The sequence below is a fragment of the Plectropomus leopardus genome, chromosome 6 (assembly GCF_026936395.1).
Source record: "Plectropomus leopardus strain MGB_pleo_1.0 chromosome 6, ASM2693639v1, whole genome shotgun sequence".
NCBI classification, from domain to species: domain Eukaryota; kingdom Metazoa; phylum Chordata; class Actinopteri; order Perciformes; family Serranidae; genus Plectropomus; species Plectropomus leopardus.
The window spans coordinates 1,262,219-1,288,640 of NC_142181.1; the positions used below are offsets into that span (position 1 = coordinate 1,262,219).

The window sequence follows — 26,422 nt, forward strand, 5'->3', positions numbered from 1 at the left end:
TTATACTTTTACATCAGTAAAGGTAGCAATACCACGTAATAAAAATACTAGATTGATCTGAGTTTAACTCCTGCATTCAACATTTTACTTAAAAGCACATTTATGATTGATTATATTTTGTATTCATATCTGGATCTGTGAAGTAACTAAAGCTGTCAGATTAATGAAGTGCAATAAAAAGTACAAGTACAAGTACCAAAAAGTTATACTTAAGGGCAGTACTCAAAGCAATGCAAGTGGATTAAACTTTATCACATTATATTCTGCGATTGGGACACTTAACTAAAATGTTAAGGATATTTTATCAATATTTTAGGATGTTTTACATATATCAGTATGGATATTTTACAAATTTTCTTCTTACACTTTACTATTTATTTTATTTTTTAGATATATTTTACTAATATTTTTCTGATGTTTTACAAATATTTTCAGGGGATATTTCACTCATATTCTTTAGCATGTACCACAGATGAAATTATGGATTTCATTCTTTTAACATTTTTTGGTAACATTTTACTTTTTACCAATTTTTTGTTGTTGTTGTTGTTGTTGTTGGATGTTTTATACATATTATTATAAATATTTTAATACTATTTTACTAATATAATTTTTAGATACTTTACTAATATCTTTCAGAGTGTTTTAAAGATATTATTAATAATGTTTTACAATTTTTTTGCCAGATATTTAACTAATATTTTATCTGCTATATCTGTTTTCGGATGTATTTTACTAATAGTTCTAGGATTTGACACATATTATTATTAATAATTTTTGTCTGACATAGTATATTTTTGTTATATTGTACTAATATTTTTCTGAATTTTTACAGATATTATTGAAGATATTTTACAAATGTTTGTCTGCTTACTAATGCATTTTTAGATATTTACCTAATTTTTTTGGAATGCTTTAAATGTGTTACTAATAATGTTTAACATTTTTTTGCTAATATTTTTTTCTGCTATTTTCCAGAAGAAATTTTGGAAAATAGCTACTTTACTAATAATTAGTAAGTGAAGCTGTCAGATAGATGTAATGCAGTAAAAAGTATTGTATTTACCTCTGAGATCAGGTGTAGTGACCATGTAAAGTAGCAGAAAATGGAAATACTCTTCTCATCTAAAAATACCTCAAGTTTGTGCTTAAGTGCTACTCTACTTTAATATATACTTTGATAAAGGCAAAAACTATCAAAGAGTTTGTGATGCAGTGTGATGGTGTATTCTTGTACATGGTACATAGTGGGGACCATTAAAATTATCTTAGCAGCAGAGTGAGGACACACTTGGAAAGTGAGGACACTTGGAAAGTGAGGAAATTTTTTGGAAAGGGAGGACATTTTGACTGGTCCTCACTTCTTGAAAGAACTGTTTGAGGGTTACAACTTGGTTTAAGGGTTCAGGTTGCAATTAGGGTTAGGTTGGGGTTAGGCATTTAGTTGTGATGATTTGGGTAAGAGTCTAGAGGATGCAATATTTCAATGAGGGTCATCACACACGTAAGTACAAAGACCGCCGCTCTGACCGCCGCTCTGACCGCCGCTCTGACCGCTCAGACACAAACTTACTAATAACAAGGTTATTGTTATTGTTAATTATTTGGTTTATTCGGTTTATCTTAACTTTAAAAAAAAAACACGCATTTTATAGTTTTATTTATTTGTTATTTATTCATGTGATTTGTGTTGTATTATGTTATTAATTTATCCAATGATGCTCTAAAACATAAAATATTATTTAGTGATAGGTGTATATATGAATTTTTTATTTATTTGTTTTTTTGCAGTTTAGCAGTTTTTATCTGAAATCCTTCATGCAGTTTATTTATTGTATAGACGAGCATATACCACACATTGTTTTGCAAGTTTTAATTCTTTGCACTCAAGTCCAACTGCACTCGAGTCAAATCCCAAGTCCTAAACAAGTCATAGAGCACTCTGGACCAAACGCAATGCCTTTTTAACAGCAGAGTAATAATACATTAAATATTTAAAAAACATAATGCTTTTTAAAATTCACGTCTTTGTTAAAATATGTTTGTTGAAAACTTACTTAGCTGATAAGCCAACATCAGCTAAGCTAAAACTATTTTAATATTAACCTCGACGTACTTTTCTTTGTGCAACTTCGGTGTTGTGCAACTTCCAACTCGTGCAACTCCAAAATGCAAAATCCAACTTCATGCAACTTCCAGTCTGCAACTTTGTGCACCTTTCACCTTCAGACCTTACGGTTCTTTGTGGATCTTCCATCATCCGACTGTACGACATGTACGACTTCCATGTTCGTGCAACTATCAAATTCCAACTTTGTGCTACTTTCAACTTGTGCAGCTTGGACCCTCCAATTTTATGCAATTTTCAACTTTGTGCAACTTTCAACATCAACCTTCATACAACTTACTTCTCTTCGTGCAACTTCCATCATAGTTGTTCAACATCAGTGTCGTGCAACCTCCAACATCTTTCTACTTTGTGAAAATTCAACTTACAACTGTGTGCAACTTACAACCTACAAAATCATGGAACTTTATTTTACATATTGTTCATATATTTAACAAACCTTTATACACATTTTAAGTTTTTCCCATATACATTATTTCTTTCTTTTTCTTTAGTTCTTTCTTTTTAGCCAAAAATTTGCCCATTTTTAATTTATGTTTATTGACTCTCAGCTCTGATCAACATACTGTGTGTGTGTGTGTGTGTGTGTGTGTGTGTGTGTTTGTGTCTGCGTGTGTGTACCTGTATTATCAGGACAGAGGACGCAGTCGGTGATGCCCCAGGCCTTCCCGATCCCTCTGCAGCACGTTTCCTTACTCCTTAGGCCGGGGAGAGGAGAGCTGCACTGCACACACACACACACACACATACACACGTTAATTGTACTGTATATACTAGGGATCGACCAATAATTGGCTTGGCCAATAATATCGTCCAATATTCGGCATTTTTGCGATCATCGGCATCGGCCGTTTTTTTCACCGATAACCGATAAAATTAATTAATGTATTTTAAAATGCGCTCCTTCGGCTATGATGCAGCCGTCTCTGCCTGAAGTCACCACTCTCTTGGTTGTGTAACAACGTCCCGCCCACATCCCTCACTGATTGGCTACTTGGCACAAGTGAGCCAGTGACAGCCAATCAATCAACACTGAAGCCTCTAAATGCAGTGCCACAGACACAGAGGAGAAACAGAGGACTGCTTCGGTGGCTGATCCAGCAGAAAAGGTAAGGCAGTGTCAGTCGAAGTTTCAAAGCCCTTGAGGATGATTTTAAAAATACCACAACCTTGATCAATATTAGTGATAACATGCAGACCCAGAGTCGACATTTCACCAACCTACTTGTCTAGTCACATCAAGCATACGACTTTGCAAGATAGGACTAGCATCACTCATGACAAAAAAAAAAAAAGAAAAAAAAAAGATGTGAGTGAAGATGACCTGAAGTCCCTTGCTTAATTAAATAAAAATATGACATAGGTAGGCTGTAGCAAGTATAAGGAAGGAAAACCTGCAGTTTGGCTGTTGAGATTAAACTTTTCACAACTTCAACATGGGGTAGGCTATTTAATGATGGCTCACCGCTACATTATAATTGACATGACCAGCCGCTTTAGAGCTGGGGCCAGACGCACAATAATAATAGGAGACACTTACGGTTATCATTACTTTGTGGGAATAATTAATCTCCTAACGTGTCTCAGCCCGTGGGGCGGCTCCTGGTTTGTCAATAAACAACACCCGAGGCGATTATAGCCTATAAGTTTAACACCACACGCTAATGTGTCCTTGTTTGTTTATAGTCGCCTCTCCCTCAGCGCTCATGCTGTCACTACACAATGATCACACAGAATAGATGTTAAATATTCGTCTTTTTGCCGGTCACTCGTAAAGTCCAGGGAAATGATGGGCCATTTCAATGAGTCAAGCAGAGAGCACACGTCGAGTTTTTTCAATCAATAAATTTACCGTCGCGTCTAGAACCCACGCGTGTAAAGTAGCCTTTATTGTTTGCATTTACAATTGCCAAGTGCCTTATTCTTATGTAATATGACAAACACTTCTAAGCACAATAGTGTACATTTAATGTTCTGAGATTCTGAATATGAATTCATTTCTCTAAATAAATAAATATAATAATAAATAAGGAACTATAAGTGAAAAACTCTGGTGAGCACTGAAAGTTGTGTCTTTATTTACTCATGCTGTTTTATGTAAAATTTTAATCTGAAAAGTAACTATTATATCTATAAAATGAATGTAGTGATCCAAGGTTCTGGCCACCCTCTTTATTGTTTGGTCTTAATCAGGCTGGATCAGATGTATCCTACCTGAGAGGGAGAGCACTTAAGACATCATTAATTAAATGTTATTAATGTAGGCTATCATTAAGAATATTATGTAGTGTAGTGGAAGTTTAACAGACAGTTTTGCTCTAATAAATGAATATATATTTTCTCTTTTTTAATTCTCACTCTTTTTTTTGTCTCTCTTTCTCTGAATGCTCATTACAGATGGATGGATAAAAGAAGCGGGTGAAAAGTACAGTATGGCAGTATTTCACACAGCCAACCCCAGCTACTAGAAGGCCCCTGCACTTTTTGTTTTAATAGGCATTTTAATTAAGATTATGCGTTCATGTTATTATGTTAATTATGTGTTCATGTTATTTTACAAAAAGTTAAGGCCATTTTTTTCAGTGTAAACAAACAGTATACTGTATTCATTCTAATTCCAGGTGTGTTTCTGTAAATTTTGACACCAAAATTTTCATTTTTACTGCAAATAAAAATCGGTTATACATATCGGCTATCGGTTTCGCTTGGTTATTAATAATCGGTATCGGTATCGGCCCTGAAAAATCCATATCGGTCGATCCCTAGTATATATATACATGTCATTAGTTCTGCAGATATTCGGATATCACCCAAAATAATTGACATATCAAAGTCAAGAGGATCACTAAAGTTTTTACAATTCAACCTCAGAGGATAATACATATATATATTTACATTTAAAACACATATTTGGTTACTACTGCATATATTTGTATGTTTATGTGTATGTGTATGTATGTATGTATGCGTTTGTTGGTATGTGCATATATTTTTCCTTGTCATTTCTTGGTATTCGTGCATTACATTTTTATTTAAGGAGGCATATCTAGATTTAGTTAATGAATAATGGAGAGTGGGAAGGATTAGATAAGTTTACACTTATTCCTACTCCTTTTCGAAAACTGGATTTGACTGTTTCTTTTTGTCTGTTTCTTTCTTTTTTATGCACTTTTCTTTGGCTGGTTTGTGTCTGTATGGTCTTGGGAAATATATATATATATATATCTTCGAAATAAAGATTTCAATCAATCAATCTTACCTTGCTGTTCACAGTAAGTATGACAATTCAGTGGTAATAATAAATAAAACAAAGGTTAAAAACCCATAATAAAACAGAAAGTAAACAAACAAGAAAAACAAAGCAGGTGCAGGTATTTGATGCACGTTGTTTGCCGGCGAATAGAAAATAGTCGATGCTTCAGCAGTTTGTTGCAGTCTGAAGAGTCTGTTGGACACGAGCACTGAGCGACAGCAGCTACTGCAGCCGAAACAAAAGCTGCGTTTCATTATCGGCATGAAATATGGCCGAGCCAGGATTTTCTATCAGAAAGCAGAGAAGTGCGAACACGCCGAGCGTCTGCAGCCAGAGAGCTAATATGAACCAGAGAGGAGCTCTCTCAGTCTGTCGCTACAACTCATTACAGGATCATAAACTATAAATCACTCATTTACTTTCACCATAAAAGGCCGCAAACTGCACCGTCATAAAAAATTAAATTATCTCACAGAAAACACTCACTGCTCACTTGATGTTTAACCCTTTCTCAGACATTGTACCCGCTTGGTAGAAATTTTTTGCGATCAAATTGCTTCACTAAAAACTTGGCAATTTAATTTTACACAGATGTTCATATACAGTGCATTGTAGCATTTTGATTATGCTGCAATTCTATTCAATTTTTATCATATAGAACTGACATTTTTTTTCTACCATACATTTGTTTTGATTTTGTTACTAAATTCATTACTACTATTTTTTATATATATTTATTTTGTTTGTTTATTTATTTTATGAAGTTAATTTTGATTTCAGATTGTTATTATATATTTTAAAATACTAGAAACATCCTAAAATCCTAAATATATACTAACAATCCTTGATATGCCCTGAATTTCTATAAACACCCTAAAATCTGAGAAAGGTCTGAAAATCCTAGAAATTACCTTTAATTCTGAGAAATGTCCTCAAATCTGAGAAATGTACCTAAGTCTTAGGAACATACTAAAATCCTAGAAATGTCTTAAAATCCTGGAAACATCCCTAAAATCCAAAAATTGTCCTACAAATCTGGAAAGGACGTAAATCCCTGAAAAGTCCCAAATTCCTAGAAATGTCCTTAAAGTCTGAGAAATGTCCTCGAATCCTATAAAAATCCCAAAACTGTAGAAATTTTTGAAAATCCATAAAATGTCCAAATGTTGAAAACTGAAATAAACATTTTTTTTTTAAATTTTTTTTGTTATTATAGCTATTGTTATTTCTCCATAGCTTTGCCCTGAAACCTGAACAAAAAAATTATGAAGAAGGCAAAGAGCATCTTTAAAAGAAATTACCCCAAAAAATAACAAGAAATTTGCAAAACAGACAAAAAATAAGAAATTGCTTACAAATTATATTGTTGTTTTTTTTTTACATTATTCAAAATATGTTATTATGGTAATGATGAATATAGTTGTAGGAGTAATAATTTTAACCCTTTGTTCCCTAGCTTTTTTTTTTTTTTAGTTTGGAAAAAAAAATCTAAATCTACTAATATCTTGCAACTTATTGAACATTTCTTGCTCATTGCCTTTTCTCTCACATTTCTGACAAAAATCAAATCAATTAAAAGGTTTGAATAATTGTGAAATGTGTCTGCAAGCATCCCAAAAACCAAAATGCACTGAAAGGACTTAATTCTGGTTTATACAATACAGTTAAACCCAAAAGTGTGTCCCCCTGTCCCCTCTTACCTGTCCATCTTTGACCTCTCTGAAGCAGTACTTGAACCCTGAGTGCTGGTTGAAGGTGCCGTCCCCTCTCAACGTCTGGGCCTGGACCCCCTCACCTGCTGGAGCCGGGGCCCCCGCCGACCCCGAGGAGGAGGAGGAGAGAGTCCGCAGGGTGGGACTGAATCCAGACACCTGGAGGGACATGAAGAGACAAAGTGAGGTCCCATTTTTTGGCGGGTTACCATTAACCCTCAAACACCTTATATATGGAATAACTTGCAAAGGAACTTAAACTTGGACCCTTCAACATCATTACAGCATCATTCTTTAACTGAGTGTTTTTTTATCATACTTCTACATCATAACATCCGGATAACATGTTCGTTATCCGGAATTCTTATTTTTAGCTATTTACATTACTACTATTGTTTGTACCTCTATTTTAACTGTGATTTGTTTGTTTGTTGTATGTTTTAATCTTCTTTGTTCACACTGAAATTTAAGGGTCTCCCTCAACTGGTTTCCTGATTGTTAAATAAAGGTTTGAATGAATACATGAAACTGCACAATTTGAAATTGCGAATATAAAATACGCCAAAACTAACTCCTATTTAAACTCCTATTTATCACAAAAAAGTTTTTACACTTGCATGAGGTGGTACTTACGGTGATTCGAAAAAGACTTTATTCTCACAAAATTACATTTTTTTCCACAATATTTTTTCTACTTTTTTTCCCCAAATTATTACAACAACGTCAAAAGTTAAACTAGTGTTGTTAATTTTGTTACCTTCAGCACCTGGTGGATCTTCACACTGGCCTCGGGGGGGTGCTGCACTCTGACCTTCACCATGGATGGGCCTGGAGCTACACACACACACACACACACACAAATAAAGTAATAAAACTCACCTGTCTACATTTTTATTAAGGCTTAAAGGTACTTTAGCAAAATTATGCTTGAGAATGTTCTTAAACGGCATTTGAGCATAACAGCGATGCTATTAGTTAGCATCACAGAAGTGCTCAAATGACATTAAAGCACACTCCTGATGAGTGTAATATTAGGATTATACAACTATTACCAACAAAATAAAAATGTATTATCAAAATGAATTCATGTTTTTTGGGCACTCTGCTGCTTTTGCGTGATCCCTGTTTCCATGGAAATAAAGCTCTGCAAATCTGCTGTTAAACACAATGTAAGATACATTTTACACATCAACAGATATGTGACCTACAATCATTAAAATCAGAAATCAAAACAGTAAAACTGGAGTTTTATTGTTTCTGTTTCAGCTTTATTATAGGGACAATTGATTATAAATTGATAAAGCCCACTGTATAATAACAATCATAAAACACTGACAACAAACAACAGTTATAAATGCAAAAAAGGCAACTCAAACTCTTTCACATGTAATAAAAAAGAATAATTTGATTTAAAATGAAGCATCAGCATAATAATACAAGATAAAAATCAGTCAGATGAGGTGAAACTGACAAAAGAAACAAAAAAAAAAACAATGATAAAATTTTCCCCAAAATCCTACAAATTGTTAATCATATCAGTATTATATTTTTAACCAGCATATCAACCACATCACAAAGTTTAAAGGCATGTAAGTTAATTAACAGAGCTTTGGTTGGTTCATGATAATTTGATCAATTTACAGTTCTGATCTCTCATCTGTATGTCATGTATCTGTGAGAGCAACAACACAGTAAATACAGAGGCCTTGGGGTTGAGATGAAATGTATTTTCATGCACTCGCTCTATTACAACATAACATAACATAAATTCAGTGATAAGTGGTCCTGGTCCTCCGGTTCACCTCGACCACAACAACACAGAGCGTCAGCAGCAGAGCGCTGAGCACCGCCCATCTCACTTTGTAGAAGGTGGAGTGAACCCCAAACGGATCTCTGTACTTTAACACTATTTTACTGGATGACACACACCGACGATATCCCCAAGTAAATGCACACCAATACTCTCCTGCGTCCTTCAGAGAGACATTAGAGACAAACAAACTCCTGTCATCACTGATCAACCTCACTCTGCTCATGCTCAGACCTAACAATGAAGTAACAACTCTGCCTTCTGTTCGGTTTGACTTGAAGAACCAAACAGGCCGCTGATCCTTTCCCTGATCTTTGCATGTGAGAGTGACGTTTTCTCCCTCTGAGAAGAGCTCGACAGCAGGAGGACCAAATTTAGGACACACCAAAATCCAGTATGATTTAATTCTGGTAGAGATTTTACAGTCGTACCAACCTGTGTCATTTAAAGTTAGTGATGAAAACACCAGAGAGGAGTTTTCGTCAGTCTGGTTTAGCTGGTTGATGCTGCTGCTCGTCCATCGTGGCGGCTGATCATCACTGAAATCAGTGAGATTGCACAGCAGCACAGCCGTCTGTCCCTCTGAGCGGTAGATTATTTCAGAACTCAGATGTACATTTACAGTCAAGCTGTGATCACACTGCTGTTGTTTCATCAGCAGACACATGAACACTTTTAAGGCTGTTGTTGTGAAGTTAAAAACATGAAGATTTGATGTCTTTTTCACCACTTGGTATCTTCCTCCATCCTCGTCCATCACTGATGTCTCATTGTCCCCAAAAACTCTGCTCCATATTTCCTGTTTGTGTCTGAAGTCACGTTTGAGCCACAGGACGTCCTGATGGTCAGTCGCTCCGAAACATCGCAGATCCTTTGTTCCTCCAGGTGTCATGACATAAGTATATCCATCTCCATACACGCGACTGCAGACGATGACAGTGGTGGTCTTGTCGTGTGTGACTCTGCCGTCGGTCCAACACTCCTCTCGGTACGGGCCGGAGTCTGAGTGGGTCAGGTCGTGGATCTCATAAGAAGAGATGTTGTGCGTGCTGACGACCGAGAGTCGTCGTTTCGGGTCTTCAGGTGCCGTGGAGTTGTGGGACCAGAGGTCAGAGGTGTTCAGCAGGACCAGCTTCTCCTCACCGACAAACCTGGAGATCAGGCAGGAGTCGGCCTCCTCGGGGAGACTGAAGCTGTAAGAGTCCCGTTCCCGCTTGATGCTGATGAGTTGTTGTGCGTGAATGTTGTTGATGAGAGCAAACAGCAGGAAGCAGAGCTCTGTGACTGCAGCCATTCTGCTCCGAGGTCTCCGTCTGAGAGTCCCACAAACACTGACCCCTCATGAGCTCCGTGTCAGCCCTCATCAGCAGCTTCGCTCTGCTGTTGCAACATCGTCACGTCTTTATCTCTTCATCGGTGGAAACTCTGGCTCTCGATAAGCTAATCTATGTCACAGCCCTCTCCTTGTATTGGCTCAGTTTGTCAGTAAATAGTTAGATAACATCTTTTGCACTTGTGTGTTTTTGCTTTAATATATTGTACGTGAAGAAATACCTCTTGAAAGTAAAAGCTTTCTATTAAATATCACATAAAAGTGTCGACCTCTGCTGTTTCAAGAACTCAAAAACCTTAAATCTTTAAACATCATTACATATTTCAGTGTGAATAAATGTGTCCGCTCTCATCAGCAGCTTCTCTCTGTGGTCGGAACGACGTGACTTCTTTATCTCTTCATCATCGGAAACTTTGACACATGCGGCTCTCGATCAAGTAATCTCTGTCCTTCGTAGGTGTCTAAAAGCCTCACAATATGTGCCTAACTTGTGTTAATTTTCAGGTAATTTTCTCATACTTTTTTACTAATTTCTTGTTAATTTTTGGGTCTTTGCCTTTCTCCGTGTTTCTGAAAGAAATCATGCCAGTTTGCTCAGGTTTTAAAGGGTTAAACTTGTTTTACTTTAACACGTTAAACAATTAAATCACCTTTTTTTTAAAACACATTTCTGATCCAAACACCCAACAGGAGGTTTGCTGGTTTCAGACTCACCTCCGGCCGTCCCCGTCTCCTGGTTCTGTCCCAGCGGCAGCAGGAACTCAGACTGCGTCAGCTCCTGATTGGCTGCCAAAGCGGACAGCAGCGCGGGCTTGACGATCTCATTGGTGGAGGCGGAGGAGGGCGATGCGGCTGCGGCGACGGCGGTGGGGGCAACGGGGATCTGGCAGAACTTCCCGGTGAAGTTTGGCGGGCAGAGACAGCGGTCCCTCTGCAGGCAGACGCCTCCGTTCTTACAGAGCAGAGGACAGAGGACTGCAGGAGACACAGCAGAGACAGTCAGCTTTGTTACTGGGTCATTAGTGTCTGTCGTCCCAGTCGGGACCAGTGGGGGATTAAGTTAACTGACTTGAGGACATTTTCTTTTATCATCCAGGGACATGTTGCTAAGTGTGAGTCTTTTTTTTTATGAGAGGGGAGAGGTGGTGCAAAAAAGGGACATGTCAAATAATTTTTTAAGCACTGGAAAGGGCCTTTCTATTTTGGCTTTTATTTTACCACTGATTTTTAAAGGAAACACACCATGGAATATTATATATATATATTTTTTAAAAAGATTAGAAGATTTTTTTCTTTGATTTTTTTGTTATCTTTTGCATTTTTTCAGGAGAGCTTTTTTCTCTAAATTTTTTTGCAGATTTGGCGACTTTTTAAGATAACATGCCCTGGAATGTTTCTTTTTTTTTTAATTTGCATTGTTTTGTCCTCTTTATAATTGTTGATTTTTTTTTTTATTCTAAAAATAGGTACACTTTCTAGTATGGTATGTTTTACAGTATTACATTTATCTGACAGCTGTTTTCACATTACAGATACAAATCATTAATACAAAATGTGTGTTTCCTTTGTATATAAATTTTAAAAATATGAGAAAAATACCTTTAACATATTGTTAAAATATCCCTTTTATGTAAAATAGCATCAATTATTTACAAAAAGTAAGCTACAAATATTTGTAAAATTGCAGTTGAATAATGCAAAGAAATACTAGTTAAATAGCAGAAAAATACCAATAAAATATCAGACAAAAAAGTGAAATATCCATAATAATAATAATCATAAAACACCTGCAAAATATTAGTAAAATAACCTAAAGAAATAGTAAAATAACATCAAGTATGTGAAAATATATATATAGAAAAAAGGAAAAGTACATTAGTAAAATACTAAAATATTATTAATAAGCTGTCCAAAAAATGTCACTGAATTTTGTGTAAACTGCAATATTTAATATTTATACAGTTAAACAATAAAATAAAAATGAGAATATTAGTTTATCAATATTCCCAAAATACATTAATTGTATAGCAGAAAAATATTAGTAAGAAAATCAGAAAAAAATTATGTAAAATATTTTTAATAATACCATTAAATCATCCTAAAAATATTAGTAAAATAACCTAAAATATGCAAAATAATCTCAATTATGTGAAAAATATAAGTGAAATAAAGAAAAAAAGCCGTTATTATTAATATTATTATTTAAATTAATAAACTGTCCAAAAAATGTCACACGATTTTGCGTAAATTGCGTAAGTCGGACGTTAAAGGTTCACATTCACACAGTTTAATGAAATATCAGTTTACTTTGTATTCATACCAGTTAGTACCAGGCTTTATCTCTCACACACACACACACACACACACACACACACACACACACACACACACACACACAAACACACAGAAGTCCGAGGCCAACACTAACACACATCCATCATGTTTACTGGCGGCCTGGAAAACCTCGCCATCTCTCTACACTCTCTACTGTTTACTCTCCGCCTGTGATGCATTCTGGGAGAGGAGGTGGGCGTGGCCCTTCCTCTCTCTGTCGCTAAGCGACCACAAAGCCTGCTGCTGATGGGATGGAGGTGAGAGCAGAACTGGGCGCCAGCAGAGCCCGCCAGCAGCTTCCCGACTTCCCGTCACAGCCGCTCCGACAGGAAGTCGGGTGTATTGTTACCCAGAGTTCAGCTGGTGTCGAAGCTGTGGCTAATGAGCCGATATTACCCAGAAGTCTATGCGGCAGGAAGGAAACATACAGCTTTGACACCAAGTTCTCTGTGGCTGAGATCTCAATCAGCAGGTCAACAACCAGAAACACCACAAACATGCAGAAGTACTGTGAATATTATTTAGTTTAAAATATGTTAATAATATATGATGAATAATAACCCTTCAGGACAGTTTGCTGCATTTTGGGCGCTTTACATCCTTCCTGTTGTGATAACTGTGTGTGTGTTGATGCATGTGTCCTAAATGTAGTCCAGATTGTGTATTTGAGTGTAATCAGTGAATTTGCAGCTCAGCTCCTACAATAAGTCTAAAATACACTGTGGAAACTAAATAGTTACATTCAGACTGTTCAGGTCCAAAAATGCTCCATTGAAACCCATTCAAACTGACATTTTTGATCCCACAGCCATCAGAGCAGAAAAACAGGACTTGTATTATTTCTGGGTGTCATTCTAAGAAGAGTTTTCTGGACAGTTTTCCCTTTTTATGCAGTATTATTAAGTTCAAATTATTTCTTTCTCAGGATTTAAAAACAAATTTTCAGGTCATTTTCTTTTTCTAATTTATTTTAATTTGAGGGAAATCTCCTCCTTGAGTTTTTGCCCCTTTTTCAAACCAATTTGCTCCGATTTTTTAAGGCTTAATCAACGTTGATCGTGTCTGAAAGCTCATGTTGTTCCCAGTTTCATGAGGTTAAACAAAAAGGATCTTATTCTGTAACAAAAAGCTTTATCTCTGCAGCAATCATTTCCATCATGTCAGACTCTTAGAAAAACAACCTGAGCCCGTCAGTGACTAAAACACTGAGTGGACGGACACCGACAGTACCAAATATCCCAGAGTGGTTACATTACAGCCGGTCTTGCTGCTGCAGCACTTTCTCTCTCAACACTGGAACAACTTCGAAAATTGTTCCAATTAGTCACTGAGACACAAAAACATGAGAAAATAAGGAAACATAAAACACAAAGCTTCTCTTTAAGTACTTTTAAGTCGCTGTATTCGTGCTTTTACTAAAATAAAGCATCTAAGTTCTTCTTCCTGTTATTCTGTGTGTTTGAATCCGTTCTGGCCTTAGTAAAAGTGTTTGCATGTGCACAAGAGTGTGTGTGTGTGTGTGTGTGTGTGTGTGTGTGTGTGTGTGTGTGTGTCATCCTGTATGCAAAATATTTGTTTGTTTTTCAAGTTTTTAAACATGCACACACACTGAGATGCTGCATGTGTGTGTGTGTGTGTGTGTGTGTGTGTGTGTAAACACAGTGACCTAATTATTATCCTGGACATCGCCCCACAGATGGACTCCATCAACACACACACACACACACACACACACACACACACACACACACACACACACACACAGTTTTTTTGGAGGTAACTGAGGCAAAACGGAGAAAAACAGAGGGATGGAAAAAAAGGAGTGTTCAGGCATAAACAAGGAGAGATTAAAGAGATGAAATGATATAAACACATATGAAGGGAAAGAAAGAATAAACAGAAATAAACACGTCAAACTGAAAAACGATTTGTTCTGATCCGACAGCTCCGTGGCTCACAACGCAACATTTTATCAGAGCTCCTTTGACGAAAACAAATGCAGAAAATGTGCTGCAAAAGCCCAAACTAGCAGGATATCTGCAGCTCTAGAAACTCCAAAATTCAGTTTGCCTTAACCCTTTGAAACCTGCATCAACATCACTGTTTGGTGCTGCATTCAGATCTCTTTAACAAATATTTTAACTTTTGGACCCCGAACAATCTTCTTTCATTTCTTTTGAAAACATGGAAAAAAGGCAATGAGCAACTTGCCAATACATTTTCACGAATTGCAAGAAATTAGTAAAAGGAAACAAAGAAAATGACCTGAAAATAAGTTCTAAAAAGAGGCGGAGAATTATTTAAAACGTATTATTGAGAACTAGGTAAAATGTCCAAAAAACATTATAATTCTATATATAGAATATAAAAGAAAATACACACATTTTTCAATTTTCTGCACTTTTTGGGGTTATTTGTTTGCTTTTGCTTTTTTACTTTACTTTTTGCGCTTTTTTTCAGGTAATTTCCGTATAAATATTTGCTAATATCTTGCCATGTTTTCAGGCCATTTGTTGTTAAGTTTCTCATTGCCTTCTCTTCATGTTTTTGGAAAGTAAACCAATTTGCTCAGGTTTTAAAGGGTTAAAAAAAAGGCCTTGAGGAGGTATTAAGGAGTCTTAAATGTAATAAACAAACATCTTCCTTTCCTCCCGGCCACTGTGAGAAACATGTTGGTTACAAAATGTTTTTGTCAGGAGACGTTCGAGACTTCTAAACTAACAGTGGCGTTGTTGTGACGGAGGATTGTGCTGCAGAGAATGTTTCAGTCAAACACTGTTGCTTCTGTTTACCGCAGCAGTGACGAAAGATTTAGGAAGTGCAGACAAAATGTGGCGTTTTGGCCCGACTTGTTTTCCATCAAACTTTGCACGTATGATTGTGAAACAGACATTAAACTGGTGTTAAACGGGTTTATAAAGTCTGACCTTTAGCCTGCAGAGACTCTGATTAGGAAATAAAAAAGAGCTGCAGAGCTGACAGTCTGCAGTCACATCAGCAGCTCTATGAGTTTTTATACAGCTTTGAGGTAAATGCCAACATTAGTGTGTTCAGCACCAGCATGCTTGCTAAAGTCGGCAATAACTCCATTCGTTCTGCAGGTATTTAGTGGCCAAATTGCCTGTAAAAATATCAGCACTGCACATTTCTTAAACTATGAATACAGCATGCATTTAAAGTCAATGTTTCTAACAACACTGTGCTTAACGTGAGGTTAAGTTTTGACACAAAAACCGCACATTCCCATGTCATTCTCTGTCCCAAGACTCTGATGCAAATTAAAAAACGCACAGCAGGAATTGAATGATGCCATCAGCAGCAACATGCCCGAGCAACCAGATTAAATCTTCAAGTAGTAGCTAGTAGTAGTTAGTAGCTGCTGACTTTAATGAACTCATCCTTTAACTCCAAACATGTAGCAGGATAAAGGAAAAATTTAATTTTGTTTTTTAAGCTTTGTCTAAAAAGGAATAATAATTCTACCTTCTGCTTTCTGCCTGCTACAAACTCCATTGGAAAAACACCAAGGGGCTGCTAAAAACTCCGACGCTGGGTTGCACAAACACTGCTGGTAATGCACAAACCCATGGAAACAGAGCATAGCTAAAGGTTGCTACAAACACCCCTGGAAATGCGGTGACAGGGAGCTTAAAAACACCCATGTTCAGTGGCACAAAGGCCGCCAAAATGCGTGCACCGGTTGCTAAAAAAAACACCCGTGTTTGCTGACACAAATGCAGCTGGAAAAGCAGGGGCAGGTTGCTAAAAAAAAAAACCAGCCATAATCAGTGGCACAAACGTTGCTTGAGAGGCAGCCAATGGCCACTACAAAACTCCCACATTGCACAAATACAACTGGAAATGTGGTGATCGGTTGCTAAAAGCACCCATGTCCAGAAACACAAACACCGTTGGAAAAGCAGTCACCTGTTGCTGAAAAATACTTGTGTTCACTGGCACTGAAGCTGCTGAAAAGACTGGCACAGGTTGCTAGAAAACACCTATGTTGAATGGAACAAAAGCCACTTGAACGGTGGCCACTGGTCGCTAAAACGCCCACACGGTGAACCCAGCGAATGAGCCGCTACAAAGCAACCATGTTCACTGGAAAAATGCAGCTGGCCAATTGTTATTAAAAAAATCAAAGTTTCTGGACATGCGGCAACGGATCGCTAATAAACAGTTATGTTCAGTGGCACAAACGTCACTTGAAATGCACCAATAAGATGCTAAAAAACATCCAGGTTGGGCTGCATAAATGCAGTATAAAATGATGCGGGTCACTGATGAACGCCCATGCACAGTGGCACAAACGCAGCTGAAAACACGGCTACAGGTCACTAAAAAAACACTCATGTTTGGTGTCGGAAATGCAGCCAACAGTCTGCAGAAAAACTCCCACGTTAGGCTGCACAATAGTCGTCTGAAAAACACTGACGAATCTCTACGCAACCCCCATGTTCAAAAATGCAGCTGGACATCTGGCTAACAGTTGCTTAAAACATCCAGGTTGGGTTGCACACATGCTGCTGGAAATGCACCGAGTTGCTAATAAACATCTATGCTGGGTGGCACAAACTGCATTAGAAACACAGTGATGGGCCACTTAAAAACACCCAAACATTGTGCTGGAAATGCAGCCAATTAGCTGGTAAAAAAAACTCTCCCGTTTGCTGCACAAAAGTCACTTAAAATGGACTGACAAATCACTAAAAAATGCTCAGTGGCAGAAATACAGCTGGAAAGCTGCCCACTGGTTGTTAACAAACATCCATGTTGGGTTTCACAAACGCTGCTGGAAATGCAGCAATGGGTCAAAGCTCCTGGAAAGGTGGAAAAAAACATCCCCATTCAAACGATGAACAGATGAATGAAGACAGATGGATAGGAAAGGTGGTGATGAAGGAAAAGAACGAGTAACAAAGAGGAGAGAAGGAGGAGAAACAGCAGAGGAAGAGATGGTGAGTCGAAGGAGGGATTTCACGGTGAAATTAAAAGCGAAACGATTTGGGATTTCCCTCCAGATGATTGACAGGTTGTGTTAACACGCGTCAGCAGGTAACGACGAGCCGATCGAGTTCATTCACAGAAAGAAAAACGAGAGGCTGACGGGGGACCGGGGGAGTGACCTGCTGACCCCATGATGTCATCACCTCTTCCCTCGTCCTCCGCTGCAGCGTGTGTGTGTGTGTGTGTGTGTGTGTGTGTGTGTGTGTGTGTGTGTGTGTGTGAGGGTTAAGTTAATGATAAATGAAAGCCATATGTCAGCGGTGTTTCTCCTCCCTCTGCTGCTCCTCTCTGTTTCTCTTTAGTCCACTTTTACAGTCAAATTCAGCACAAACCTTTTCACCAAATACACCGAAAAATCGATGCAAAAAAATGCAGATCAATGCACTTTATGAGCTGATAGTGATAAACAGCTGGTGGAGCCAAATCTGCAGGCAGAGCCGTTAAAACACTGCGGAAAAAGAGAGGACAAAAATAGTCTACTGATACTGCTATTCTAGATTTGGTACACGTTACCGGATCATTTTTGGACACTAAAATGAGTTTCAGAGTGTTTGTGATGCTCAGAAATATGGATCCATAATGTCCAGCTGCTCCTGCGTCGTTTCTTTTGTGCACAAACATAAAACGTGCAGCTCGTTTGAATCTGCACGCGCTGATGGTGACCGCGTTGGATCATCTTCCTGTTTCAGCCCTGTGCCGGCTGATTTTTACAGAAAGCAGATCAATCAAAGAAAGATCTGACCTTCAATCAGTTCAAACTACACAACTATTCTCTGGCTCCGCTTCAGATGCCGAGCTCGAGCCAACCATCAGACAGCTGCAGGTCACGTGACGGCGGCTGGAGCAGCTTCACACGTCACACACGTGACCTCGATGCTGAGATTTTTACTGTTTTCAGCTTCAAAACTCTGCAGCCCGCTGCACAAAACACCTAAAGTATTCGGCAGCATGACATACTGACGGGCGGCGTCAGTTAAGAACGCAGCCGGACGAAACCTGTCTCGTCTGCACAATACACTGCTGGACAGCGTCAGGTTGAAATGCTGCCAGTAAAGACGTAACATACGGAGCACGAAGGAAGCTTCCAGGCGCACATTTTTGGCAATTTTTTTCTCCTTTATTTTTTGACAATTTTGAAAGAAAAATGTTTTTTTTAAACTTTGGTTTGTTTTGTCATCATAACTTTTTTGGGGGGGGGGGTTCTTTGAAAAAATTGGGCGATTTTTACAGACAACATTTTGGCACTTTTTAATGAATTTTTCTTGAAAGAAAAAAGTGGTAATTTGCCAAGAAAACATTTGGACAATATTTGTTATCTTTGATTTTTTGGTGAATTTTAAAGAAAATATTTTGGTGATTTCTTTTCTTTAAAACTTTTTAAGCAGTGTCTGGTTTGATGGAGGCTTATGGTGACTTCTGGTACTGGGCTGGTTTTGGGACTGGTTTTTGTGGCTGGTTTTGCCACACAGACCTGCAACTCTGGAAGAACAAAACTGTGGAAATCAGTGAGATCCAGCTCAGCGTGTATCATACCATCAAAGTGACGTCGGGTGGCGTTAATAAATGGCCGCTGTCATACCGCCGTGAATGGTGCCTTTATGGGTCTGACGCTGAAATCACTGACCAAGCGGCAGTTTGTAATAAAAACAGGCTGTGTATTTATGAAACTGCTCAACTTTTTCCTTTTAAACTGATATATTTTACATGCTATGTATTTTTTAATATGATCTTTTTCATATTTTTACTGTATTTTTTGCAATACTTTTGCAGTACTTGTTTATATTTCATTTCTTCTTAAACTACATTTAAGAAAAATTAAAATAAAATTACCTTGTACCTTGTATTTATATTTTCTCTTGCTGTGTTCATTGTTATGCACCAAAACACCACAGCAGATTCACTGTGTGTGGGAAAAAAACTGTTTTTAACATGCTTTACGATATTCTTTTAAAATTACATACTATACTATGACATTTTTTTAAAAACACTCTCCTATGATAATTTTTTTATGACGTACTATACTTAACATTTTCCATGCCATACATTACTGGAATATTTTTATGATTTAATATGCTTAAAATTTTTATGACATGACATATTTTGACATACTATACTGTGACATATTTTGAAGTACATTACTGTAATTTTTTTTACGACTTACTATACTTAATATTTTTTAGGATATATTATACCAAGACATATTTTAACATAAAGTTTCTATAACATAATGTACTTAACTCTTTTTTTTTCACGTTGCCACCTTGTGGCCGGGTGTTTGAACAGAATAACAGCTGTCATCTTTAAATATTTGATTTAAAGTGACAGAAATGAGAGTTTGCCTCTTGCAGATTTAAGATTAATTAAATGCACGACCTCCAACCACAACGTCACCTGCTGCACCACCAGAGACTCACAGGAAAACACGGCAGCCGCACAGAAGAGACGGCGGGAGGCAAAAGACTGAACTTACAGACTCTGAAGCCCGGTCCATGGGAGCTGTCTCTCCTTCCTCCTCCTCCTCCTCCTCCTCCTCCCTCGCCGCTGCTGTACAGCGTGGTCACGTTGCCTCGCTCGCAGTAGTTGACACATCTGTCCTGGCTGCAGCGCACCTTGCAGATGGTGGGCGTGAACATCACCTGGATCCTCTCCACGCCTCCTCCCGCTCCTCCCGAGACCGTCTGTCCATCAGCTGGCAGAGAGGACACAAGGACGATGAGGACGGAGGACAGAGCACAGCGGAGTCGAGGCTGCAGCATGTCGGGCTCTGCAGTCACAGTTCGTGTTGCATCGTCCAAACTGCCCGAACCTCTCACTCTCTCCTCTCTGCAAAACCAGCGTCGCAGGAAAGAAAGGAGGGAAGGAAGGAAGAAGAAAACGAGCAGACGCTTCCCCCTCTCGCTCCGCACTCTTGTTTTTCCCTAAACACTCCTGAGTGTGTGTGTGTGTGTGTGAGAGAGAGAGAGAGAGAGAGAGAGCAACAGTGTGTCTGAGCAGAGAGAGACGGAGAGAGGGGGGGAGAGAGGGAGGTAGAGAGATAATTGAAAGCAGTGTGCAGGACTGGGCTCGGCTCCAAACAAAATGTTTAGCAGGGATCTGCTCCATCAGTGCACACTGGGAGAGAGAAAGGGAAAAAAGGGAAGTGTTACTATATGAATCTCCCTCTCTCCTTCACTTTCTCCTGTTCTTCTTTTATTGGTTTTTTTCTCAGCGTGAGCAGAGAGCTTCTTCCTCTTCTTCCTCTTCTTCTGCTGCTGCACAGTTTCATAACATTAGAGGATGTCATGCTGATGATGCAACCCTGGTTTGGGTTTCAGGGGCCGACTTTCACCAAACACACTGAAGCTAAAAAGAGCTCCTGACTGCAGAGCTGGAAGAAACTTTGAAAACTTTAAACCTGCGAAAAACGACGGTTTATTGGCAGAAACAAGAAGTCTTTGATGCTTTTAGGTTATAAAAAGTTCTCTTGACAAAAGGTTTGTTTGTATAGCCCCCAACTCCAAAAAAAACTTGGAGCATTGCATAAAATGTGGATAAAAACAGAATGCAATGATTTCAAATCATTTTTGACATATATATTCAGTTGAATACAGTGAAAAGACTAAAGATGTATGATGTTCAAACTGATAAAGTGTAAACTGTTTTAGGGAAACAGAGCATCGCTGCATCTACAAATGCAAGTTAAGACTTGAGTGAAAACAGAAATGCCGCAAACGAAAAGCAGAAAAGGAGCATCAAGATTTTTACCAGCCGAAGATTTAAAAAATTAATATTAATAATAATAATAATAATAATAATAATAATAATAATAATAATAATAATAATAAATTTGATGTTTTTTTAAAAATCTTTTTTAAACATTTGCCTTTTTTTCTTAACATTTTTCTTATTATTACTATTATTATTATTTTTAAATTTCTTTAAATGTTATGGTGATTTTTTTTCATCTTCAAAAACTTTCTATGTTTTTTTCTTTAAAATTTTCAACAATTTTTAGATGAAAACATTTTGACTGTATTTGTCTTTACACCTTTTGGTTGAATTTGGTCAATTTTTAACATAAACATTTAAGTATTTTTTTTTCATAAAAAGTTTTTGCAATTTTTGTGTTTGTTTTCCCTTTGGCTATTTTTAAGGACAACATTTTGGTGACTTTTTTGTTTTTACTTTACTTTACTTTTAAAAGGTTTTTTTAAGGACATTTTTTAGCATTTATTTTCTTCAACATTTTTTGCTGATTTTTCTTTTTTTTTTTAAGAGGACAGTTTGGCAATTTTTTTCTTTAAAATTTTTGACCATTTTCCAAGAACACATTTTGATTTTTTTTTTCTTTAAATGTGTTTGGTGATTTTTTTTTAAGAAAGCACGCTCTGCTTTTGGTCTCCACCAGTTCCTGACAGAAAGCCGTAGACTCGGCCCATCATTCATGTTAAAATCGTACAAATGTGTGTGTGTGTGTGTGTGTGTGTGTGTGTGTGTGTGTGTGTGTGTGTGTGTGTGTGTGTGTAAGTCCTCTGACCTTGACCGGTCGGAGGTTAAATCCGGTGCAACAATGAGAGTGATTGACAGCTGTGGAAACTGGGAGTGAAAGTGTGTGAGGGATTCTTCGGAGGATTTGTTTCGTTGTGTTTGTGAGCTGATCTGAGCTCTTTAAGTCGGCTCAGCTCGGCGCCAACAATAACTTTATTCACATACATTCACGTACACACACACACACACACACACACACACACACACACACACACACACACAGCCGTCAGGGGTTGTGGGGTTTATTCCCAATTTTCAACCTAAACTGGTCTTTGCTCATTTTAGAATTTTGTTGAATTTCTGTCAGATCGGCTGTCGTTTCATGTGTGTTTAGTGTCCTCTCCTGCATTTCATGTCTGTTCTCCTATGTATGTTTTCACTCTCCTGTTTTTTACTGTCGTTTATTTCCTTACTGTTATCTCCTGCATGCCTTTACTGTTCTCACCTGTGTTTTTTACTGTCCTCTCCTGCATTTCAATACTGTTCTCTCCTTTTTGTTTTTACTGTTTTCTACTTTTTTTACCATGCTCTCCTGCATTTCTTAGCTGTTCTCTCCTATGTGTTTAACTGTCTTCTCCTTTATTTCTATGCCGTTTTCTCCTTTATGTTTTTACAGTATTTCCTTACTGTTTTTCACCTGTTTTATTTACTATCCTTTCTTAAATGTCATTGTCCTCTCCTGCATTTAACTGTTGTCTCCTATGTTTTTTAACTGTCGTCTCCTGGGTTTCTTTACTGTTATGTTCTTCTTGTCTGTTTTGTTCTATTGTGTTGGTTTGTTATAGTTCTCTTCTGCATTTATTAATGTTCTCCCCTTTTTGTTTTCACTGCTCTTTTACTGTCCTCTCCTGCATTACTTTACTGTCTCCTGTGTTCTCTCCCATGTTTTTTACCGTTCGTGTGTTTTGCTCTGTCGTGTTGTTTTGTTGCAGTCCTCCCCTGCATTTCTTTACCGTTCTCTCCTGTGTTTTCACCGTTCTGTCCGTTTTTTTTTTTTACCGTCCTCTTTTAGTCTCTTAGTGTCTCTTCCCTCATCAAACCCTAACCCTTCTTACTGTCCTTTACTGTGTTTTTTAATTTTAAATTTCTCTCCTGTATTATTTTATAGTCTTCTCCCGCATTTTGTTATCATCCTCTACTGTGTGTTTTTCTTTTTCTTTACTTCTGGGTTTCTTCCCCGTCTCCTGCATTTCTTTTCTGTCCTTGCACATTCTGTACTGTTCTCTCCTATATTTTTTTCTGTCCTACATTTCCCTCCCGTTCTGGCGTGTATGTTTATATTTATCGCCTGTATGTTTTATTACTGTCCTCTCCTGCATTTCTTTACTGTTCTTTCCCTTGTTTGGGGTTTTTTTACTGTTCTCTCCTACATTTCTCGTGTGTTTTACTGATCTGTTCTATGTTTTTTTCACTGTCCTCTCCTGCATTTCTGTACTGTTCTCACTTTTTTTTCACTGTTATCTTCTATGTTCTCTCCTGCTTTATCTTTTTACCGTACTCTGCTGTGTTTTCGCCTCAGCCTGCTGTCACTGCAGGCGTTACAGTTCATATCCTTCATACGTATGAAAGTGAAAATGAGTAACGTTGCGTCTGACTTTCCGGCTCCGTAGACGGTGCGAAGAATTAATGGTCTCAGAAATGATTCAGAACTGATCGATCAATAACCCCCGCTTTAACATTTCATCCCTTCTTGCCTCAGTTTTGTGTTAAAGCAGCGGTTCTGCGGTCGGTTCTCTCCACAGCTGGACAATAACAGGAACTGTTTACGGGTGTAATCACAGTGATCAGGCCTCGACTACGAGTCTGTGTTAACATCCACCTTATCTGCAGCTCACACACAGAAACAAAGTGGCATTCCAGCGCCATTAAATCACTGACGGCCTGTTTTTCCGACAACGTATGGCTGACAGACACGACCTGAGTCTGCTGTACGGTTTATCTCTCAGCGCTGTTATCGGCCTCACACCCGTTATTACACTAAATAATGACCCCTGTGTTTTGGTATGTGTGTTAAATACACACACAGGCTCGTGTTAACATGTCCAAACATGACACGGTTTGATTATAACGCCTGCTCTCGGATCGTTAACCCCTCCACCACCAGATAAAGATTCGATTTTTAACACTCAGGGCCTGCTGCAATGTTACACACATCGCTGTGCTTTGAAAAATGTTATACATTAATATGATTTTCTACTTTCATTGAGTTCATTTTTTTAACCAACATCAGTCCGAATCATAAACATTAAATATTCCTTAATGTTCAGAATATTAACTTTAAATGGCAGGTTTTTGTCATGATGCCATTATGTTTTTTGATGAAAAAGACCTCCACAAAAAGGGAATTATTTTCAATAAACTACATGCAAAGTAGTTTTTTTTATTATCACACCCTGGGATATGTCAATGATTAGCAGCGTCATTGATCTTAATACATAATCATTCTTTGTGCAGTTTCAAATACTCACTCATACCGCTCTGCACATTAAATACGCTTTTCAAAATCAGACAATTAAAAAAATATCAGATATTATTATAATTTTCTACTTTATTTAGTTAATAGTTCAGTTCTAATGATAAATATCAATATATTCATTAATTTTCAGAAATTTAACCCTTTAAATGCCAGGTTTTTATCATGATGCCACTATGTTTTTAGATTTAAAAAAATATATATATATTCAATAACCTCCATGCCCAGTGTGTGAGTGTAGCTGCTGACAGTCTGGGATATGTCAGTGTGTGAGTGTAGCTGCTGACAGTCTGGGATATGTCAGTGATCAGCAGCTACATTGACTGTGACAGGTCACCTAGTGGAAATAGCATGTATTTCCTCCATATGCCAAATATGGTCAAAATGACCTCATCAGGTGGAAAATAGTCAAAATGACAAATTCAGAGTCAAAAGCCCAGAATGACACCCAGAAATAATACAAGTCCTGTTTTTCTGCTCTGATGGCTGTGGGATCAAAAATGTCAGTTTGAATGGGTTTCAATGGAGCATTTTTGGACCTGAACAGTCTGAATGTAACTATTTAGTTTCCACAGTGTATTTTAGACTTATTGTAGGAGCTGAGCTGCAAATTCACTGATTACACTCAGATACACAATCTGGACTACATTTAGGACACATGCATCAACACACACACAGTTATCACAACAGGAAGGATGTAAAGCGCCCAAAATGCAGCAAACACTCCCTAACATTTGGTGCACACACTGACAGATTTTGTGTGTGTGTGCGTGTGTGTGTGTGTGCGTGTGTGTGTTGACTGACCTGAAGGTGTGGTGACGTAGACGGTGTATTGGCCCTTCTGAGTGAAGAAAGTCTTCACGCTGGTTTTCACTGACGTTGATGCTGGTGATGATGAGGAGTTAGAGGAGGAGGAAGAGGAGGAAGGGGAGGAAGAGGAGGCCGCAGAGAGAATTTTCTTCCTCTCCTTCTCGATGTGCTTCATCAGCAGGGCGGCCATCTTGTCTCCTCTTCCTCCCCGCGACAGAGTCTTCCTCAGCAGAACTGCCTGGGCCTCCCGCAGACTGTTACATACAAAAAATACGCATATATTAAATGCACAGAAATACAACAAATACACAAAAAATACACAGAAATATACTATGTAGACAAAATATATTTCTGTGTATGTTCTGTCAATGTCATATGGAACAAATAAAATATATGTACATGTACATATGTATATGTAATATGTACAAAAATATATAGAATATAGAAGTATACTTATAAGATAATATATAGAAAATATATAGAAAAAGTATACAAAATTTTTTTTATAAAATATTTATTATTTATATATTTATAAAAATATATATAGACCAAGTATTAGCAGAATATAAACAAACAAATATATGTAGACAAAATATACATAGAATATTTAATATATATATATATATATATATATATATATATATATATATATATATATATAAAAACCAAAAATATATAGAAAAAGTATACAAAAATATTTTTTTTTAAATATATATAGACCAAGTATTAGCAGGATATAAACAAACATATATAGACAAAACATACACAGAACAAAAAAAAATATATAGACAAAGTTACACAGAATGTAAACAAAAATATTTAGACAAACTATACACGGAATATAAAAACATATATCAACAAAGTACAAAGAATATAAAAACTATAAAGACAAAATATACACAGAATATAAAAAATAATAAAAAACAGCCACTTTTATGGGAGCAGAACCGTCTGAAAGTTGGAGGGGATTTCGTAAAGTAGAGACAGAATGTGGGAGTTTTGTTTTTCTCGGAGTGATAAACTGTGTTTGTG

At 37.4% G+C, this 26,422-nt stretch overlaps 1 protein-coding gene across 1 annotated transcript in view; it reads right to left on the reverse strand.

Annotated features, from left to right (window-relative positions):
* ltbp4 (latent transforming growth factor beta binding protein 4) overlaps nt 1-26,422 on the reverse strand; it is a 77,545-nt gene that overhangs the window by 34,422 nt on the left and 16,701 nt on the right. The window contains 6 exon segments of the mRNA XM_088078450.1: nt 2,750-2,852; nt 7,082-7,252; nt 7,851-7,927; nt 10,951-11,211; nt 20,051-20,269; nt 25,385-25,644. Of these exon segments, the coding sequence (XP_087934576.1) occupies nt 2,750-2,852; nt 7,082-7,252; nt 7,851-7,927; nt 10,951-11,211; nt 20,051-20,269; nt 25,385-25,644 (1,091 nt within the window).